General features: G+C 40.3%; 1 protein-coding gene across 1 annotated transcript in view; it reads left to right on the plus strand.

Annotated features, from left to right (window-relative positions):
- Positions 1–4,898, plus strand: part of caln2 (calneuron 2) — a gene marked incomplete at its 3' end in the record, with an annotated part of 16,671 nt that extends 11,773 nt beyond the window's left edge. The window contains exons 4-5 of the mRNA XM_080041076.1: positions 1,794–1,947; positions 4,771–4,898. Of these exons, the coding sequence (XP_079897202.1) occupies positions 1,794–1,947; positions 4,771–4,898 (282 nt within the window). The remainder of the gene's footprint in view (positions 1–1,793; positions 1,948–4,770) is intronic.
- Positions 4,899–6,166: the final 1,268 nt, after the last annotated feature.

Consider the following 6,166-nt stretch of genomic DNA (forward strand, 5'->3'; position numbering starts at 1 on the left):
CGATCAAATTGACCGGCGAGAATACGCTGTATGGGTCCTGTTTGGTTAAGAAAGCAAAGCGAGAGCTAACACGTGTAAAAATAAGACGTATTCGCCGCTGTTGTTGTGCTTAAAGCTAGCGGTAGCTTTAGCGTTAGCCACAAGAGCAGCGGCGTCGGGCGACGTACACACACGTTTACAGTGACGTCATGACGTTGCTCTCTTGCCGGCTCCATGGCTGTCTCCGGTCGATGTGAAACCAACCGGTTCATAACTGGGATAAGGCTGTAACCAGTTTTGAACTGACCCCAACACCAGCCTGGAACTGACTCTTGGTTCATTTTGGTGTGAAAGGCCTAGTGAAAACAAGCTCTTCTTCAAAAAGAATTTTTTTTTTTTTTAGTTTGGTGTAAGATTGCCAAATTGAATTGAATGGTATTGATCCTTTGGGTTGCTTTCCACAAAGAGTATCTTAGCATGGGTCCGAGAGTGAGAGGGGAGATTGAAAACCAGACAGAGGCCGAGCGATTAGCATATAGCCTAAAGACTGGAAGCAGGCTCTTCCAAAGGTAAAACACACTGCTTACCGTTACAGCTCATTAATTAACGGGTTATTTTGTTCGTGCCAGGCTATCTGTCCCTCCTGTTTCCAGTCAAAAGCCTTAGCTATACAGAATAAGGTATCAATCTCTTCATCAAACTTTCAGCTAGAGTGGGAATAATCCTGTAAAACTATCCCTTTAAAGAATAAGTAAACTACAAATATGAGCAGGCTTTCAGTGTCAGGTTTTGGTAATTGATGGTCACATTTTGGTCCGCACCACTTTTGAGGTTTGATACACTAACAATTTCTAGACTCTCATCAGCTTCTTTTTCTTTGGAAAACAATAGAGCTTTTGGGTAGTTGAGCATGAAGGGTGCTGTTTTTAGCATTTAGCGAACAGTTTCATCGCTCCCTCGTCGAGATGAGCATCCTGTCCTCGCCATCACAACTCGTTTAAGTCTCTTCCATCGGCGTCTTGTCTGCCAGTTCTTATCTCTCCATCTGTGTCTCCCACTACTTCCTTCATCTTATTTTTTTCTGACCTCGTCACAATTTCCTATTTTCTCATCTTAAAGTCTCACTCTTTTCCTTTCTCCATCAACCCCTATATTCTCCCTGTTTGCTTACCTGCCTTATGTCCATCTGTTGCGCTAAACCAATCGTCTGGTTGTATTACAGGCAGTCAGTGAGGAAATAATCTAGATACATCTAAATAGATCTACATTCATGTTAGTGGGGTTTGAGGATGGTGTGTGTCTGTAAGGATTGTATGAGGGTGATTGTAATAAAGTAGTGATTTTTTTTCGAAGGGAAGACATGGAACAGGAAAGAGGCTAATTTGTCTGAACCTCATCAATCACTTTAAACACAAACATGAACGCATAACCGATAATTTAAAAAAAAAAAACACCTACAGGGAAATAAATGTGCCAATGCTTCCCATTTTAGCTGATGTGTCCATTAAACCAATTTCCCTCCTACCTGTATATCACAACCTACACGGATGCACACAAACAGGTTTGCATTCTTATTCAAGCACCCGGAAACAGCACCAAGAGATGCATAAGCAAACAGTTTGTCATTACATTACTGCTGACACTTACATTAGGGCACATATTCACGCAATAAAACACATATTCAAACGTACATGCCATAGTTTTTCTTGCAGCTAGCGCATTTCACAACTCATTCTCATCTTCTATGTTTATCAGCACCCATTAAGGCCAGTTCTGTTTTTTGTTGCATTGATCGCCATGTGTGCCCCTTGCAGTTTGACATGCAGCAGCTGTCTCTGGATGAGCTGAAGCAGGTGCTGTTCCACGCCTTCCGGGACCACCTGACAATGAAGGACATTGAGAACATCATCATCACCGAGGAGGAGAGCCTCAATGAAGCTTCGGGGAACTGCCCTGAGTATGAGGGAGGTGAGGAAGTGGCTCCTTGCTGTTGTAAATTACTGCAATTCATCTGATAGGTTGAAGGAATTGTCAAGAACTATACTTATTTAAAGTTTTGCCGAGAGTTAGATGAGAAGATGGACAGCACCCTCATGTCTGTGCTCTAATTACGGAGCAAGAACCAAAAAGCAATTAGCTTAGCTTTGTATAAAGACTGGGAAAGGTGGCCTGTGTCCAGGTCTCTGAATTACTTTCCACGTCTCTCATTTGTTCAGCAGTTTAGACAGCTCTGGTGTTGTGCTCATGGACAGCTGTTTATGAGAGATAATAGACCAATCAGAGCTTAGCTGGGAATATTGTTTTGCTAAGCTAAGGTCATTGTCTCCTGGCTATAGCCCCAGTTCCATACTTGGGCACAGATATGAGAGAGATCATGTATCGATCCTCTCATCTATCATATCATCTCGGCAAATAAACACAGGTGAAATCTACCAGAGCAATGGAGTGACGGTTGAAGGAAAGCCACTGCAGGTGAATAGGGTCAAATGTAAAACGTATAGATATCATCATGAACCTTTGACAGTTGCTTACTTACATTTAAACAATAGCTTTTTGTTTAAAAACATTATCAGAAAGGTTTGATCAAGTCCAAAGTTCTTTACAGAACAGATTTTAGATACAAAAAAGGAATGTTGGGCATATAATAAATATGACGGACAATTAACAACATATGAATAAGTCCCTCTATAATAACCTTCAAAATAATGCAATGAGTGATTGTGGAAAGTTGAGTTGGTGTAAGTGCTTTAGAAGTTGAGATTTTTGGTTCAGAGTATTGAAAAAAACAAATGCTGAGATAATTGCCAATAAAGATGGATGTATAGGGAAAATATACAGGCGGAGGAAGGTTTAGAAAAGAAACACCTTAATGTAAATTTTTGACGTTTTATTTATACTAGTATGAAAGAAGACATGTTATGGAAGCAAAATAGCCAAATACCTCAAAATTGACCAGTGCTTCAAATGCCTAAAGATAAGAGATGGGAGTTTAATCCGTGAGGTGGTCCTGAGGCAAAGAATGGAAAAAAAGAATGCTGAGGCATACTCAAGAGAACATGTTATATTTAAATGGTCATTTAAGTGAGATGTTATTCCCAAGGTAATGCATACATTTTTTTGAGTTTTAAAGCCAGGAATGACACTGTTTTATCGGTTACTAATCGTTTGAGTGCCTAAGTGAAATATTGCTTTAGGGAGTAGAGGGAAACAAAGTACAAAAACAGAAATTGCCTTTCTGCTGCTGGGATAAAGTTAGAAAAGTGCATCAAAAAAAGTAAGAAAGTCTCAATGAATCCATTGGGGATTGGCCCACTGTCTTGGGGATACTTAAAAAGAGGAAGCCGGGAGTATATGTGGAGAAACGGAGCGGAGAAGGGGCAGTGGTTGAGGACATAAGAGGCTGAAGACGAGATCAGGGAATTTCTGCCATGGCAAGAATCTCTTTCACAAAGTCTCTGGTGTTGAGGAAGGAGAGTGAATCAGAGTAAGGGAGAGGTAGGCAGGCCGGGACGATAAAGAGGAGATGAAGAGCTGAAGACAACAGTTTCATTTAACCCTCTTCCCACATCCTCAACTTCCCTCTTTCATGCCTGGTTCCTCCCTCTTGTCTTCCTCTTGCCTGTTGGGACTTCAGAGCTTTTCACGGCCCCTCTTACATCCAGGACTTGGAGCTCTGACTTGATGTATTGATGCGGTGTGTGTGTGTGTGATTCTTATAAACTGAGACAAGGGGACTGACAGAGATGAAACGTTAGGTTCTCTCTGTTGCTGCGAGGCCTGTCGGAGGACACACCAGATTCTGCTCCTTCTTTTCTTATATTATAGTATACTGTATGTAGTTGGGGGGAAGGAGCTTTTTTAGAACAAAAATCCCACCTCATTTCTCTCTCCTTTGTTTTTGCTGCAGCTGCAAAGTACTTGAACCAGTTTGTGCCTCTCATGCAATCACCATTTTTATGTCCACTTCCACTGGGTTACAGATGAACTGCGAAAACATGGCACCCAGAGATGTTAGATGCTATTTTACCTACAACATATATTTATTTGGCTCAAATAACGGAAGGTGCACCTTGAGAAACTATAACCAGATCTGAAAATTAGTAAAGATAAATTGATCAGATTTTTTATACAAACGCCACAGAAGATACTTTTTGAATAAACCTTCTTTTATTCTTTCATTCTTCACATGAACTAGAGATCATCCTTAATCTTGGGAGCACTAGGTGTGACAAAACAATCAGAAGTCCATTTGTTGGCTTTTTCAGAGCTTTCACAGTCTTCAGCACATGGAAGTGGCTCAGACGTCTTCATACATGCATAATATAAAATATAGAATAAAACTTGTGGCCTCATATGGGTGGGTCGTTGGCGTCAAATGTTGAAGTTACTTTGTAAGAAAGGTTTGCAAAAAAAGTGAATGTTTTGTCGATCAACCACAATACCCACAGTTCAAACCTATTCAGTCTAACCACTGAGCACACTGCACATGGCCATAGGAAATATGTTTGTCACGTTGTTGTTTCAATAATGATTGAGGGTCACTTACACTTTACTGGGCTGGAGAAAAAAAATCCAAGGATATTTGGCAGAAAAATGGTTACATCAACCCTGTCACTCAACTCTATGGGAACATCGACTAAATGGTATTCTCAATCAATGTAAAATTGAGGGAAAGAAAAACATGAATATAACAGGGGATTCCAAACTTCTGAACTGTAGTGTATATTTGCACTTTACAGAGCTGTTCACTTGTCTCTAATTTATTTTTTCTTCTTCTTTCACTCCTCTCAGTCCATCCCAAGAAGAAGAATCGTCAGACGTGTGTCAGGAAAAGCCTCATCTGCGCCTTCGCTATGGCTTTCATCATCAGTGTCATGCTGATCGCGGCCAATCAGATGCTGCGGAACGGCATGGAGTAACCACTTGCACTGTGAGCATGGGGGAGTGGACAGAACAGCCATGACCTCACATTGTCTTTGCAGCCAAAGCTGGACCAGCCACTACCCAAGCACTTCTCTAAACAATCAGTTGAGGTTTTTTGTTTGTTTGTTAGTTTGGTTTTGTTTTTTTAGTTTAATTTGAGCTTACCTTATAGAAGCAGACAACGTAAGCAAAATGAAAAGAGATCTATCTTCTTTGCATTGAAGATGTCACCATATAGTTAATGGACTTTCTGGTATTAGGGAACCTGAACTGGAAATATAATTATGTTTTTATATAAATCGTGAGAAATACATAGTGAGTTTTGTTTTGCTGTTCTCAAGATCAAGGCCACCCTTTAAACTTGATTTTATAATTACAGAAAAACGTTTATCAGGTGCTTTGAGCCATGCCTAATTTCGAAAACAAACAATGGTTATTATGGACAACTGTATATTTACCCTATAGAGAGTTTGCGTTGAATGTAAACTGAGTGAATGGTGGACTAGTGCAGTCAATTGTAGAGATAGAAAATCCCTCACATCTCTCATAGCCGTGTCTAAACATCATGTCATCTGACTGTGAGGCATCGACATCCTCGGCTCACTCCACCAATCCTGGGGCACATGAAGTCTCTGTGAGTAACTACAAGCAGCACAACTCAATACTCAGTGAGGGACCACTTAGTATATCATTACAGTCCTGCTATCTCTACTCTTTAGTTTTGGTATTGACTAATGTATTGATGGATCACCCAACGTCAGACAGTGCTGTTCACATATGCTTGGGCTAGTCTGAGGCGTGTCAATTAAATGAAGAGACAGAAAATGAGAAGACATCAAATCAATTGGAGCTGTGGTTATGGTTGGTAATGCACGGCTGAGTCATATTAATATGTTTTAAGTTATGTGTTGGTAGGAAATGTTTCACCTCAACATCTTAATTTTAAAACTGCCCAACTATGGTAAATATAAACGACAAAAAAAGCATGCCAGTGTATACACTGCCATACCAAACGTTATTCCTGCTCCAATTTCCTGTGGATTTCACTGTATATATAGCACTATTTAGCTCATGTTATTTATTATATATATGCAGAATGTATGAGGGGTAGAAACTAGTGAGATACATCAGGGATATATAATAGAGCTGTGATATGTACTGCTGGTACAGCTGTTTTTTATTGGAAAACATTGCATTCTAGTGGGCAAAATGAGATCTGCAGCTAAACGCTTCAACAACCATGTTCACAAGCAGTTCAGGAGTG

This window comes from Ammodytes marinus (genome assembly GCF_949987685.1).
Source record: "Ammodytes marinus genome assembly, chromosome: 14".
NCBI classification, from domain to species: Eukaryota; Metazoa; Chordata; class Actinopteri; order Uranoscopiformes; family Ammodytidae; genus Ammodytes; species Ammodytes marinus.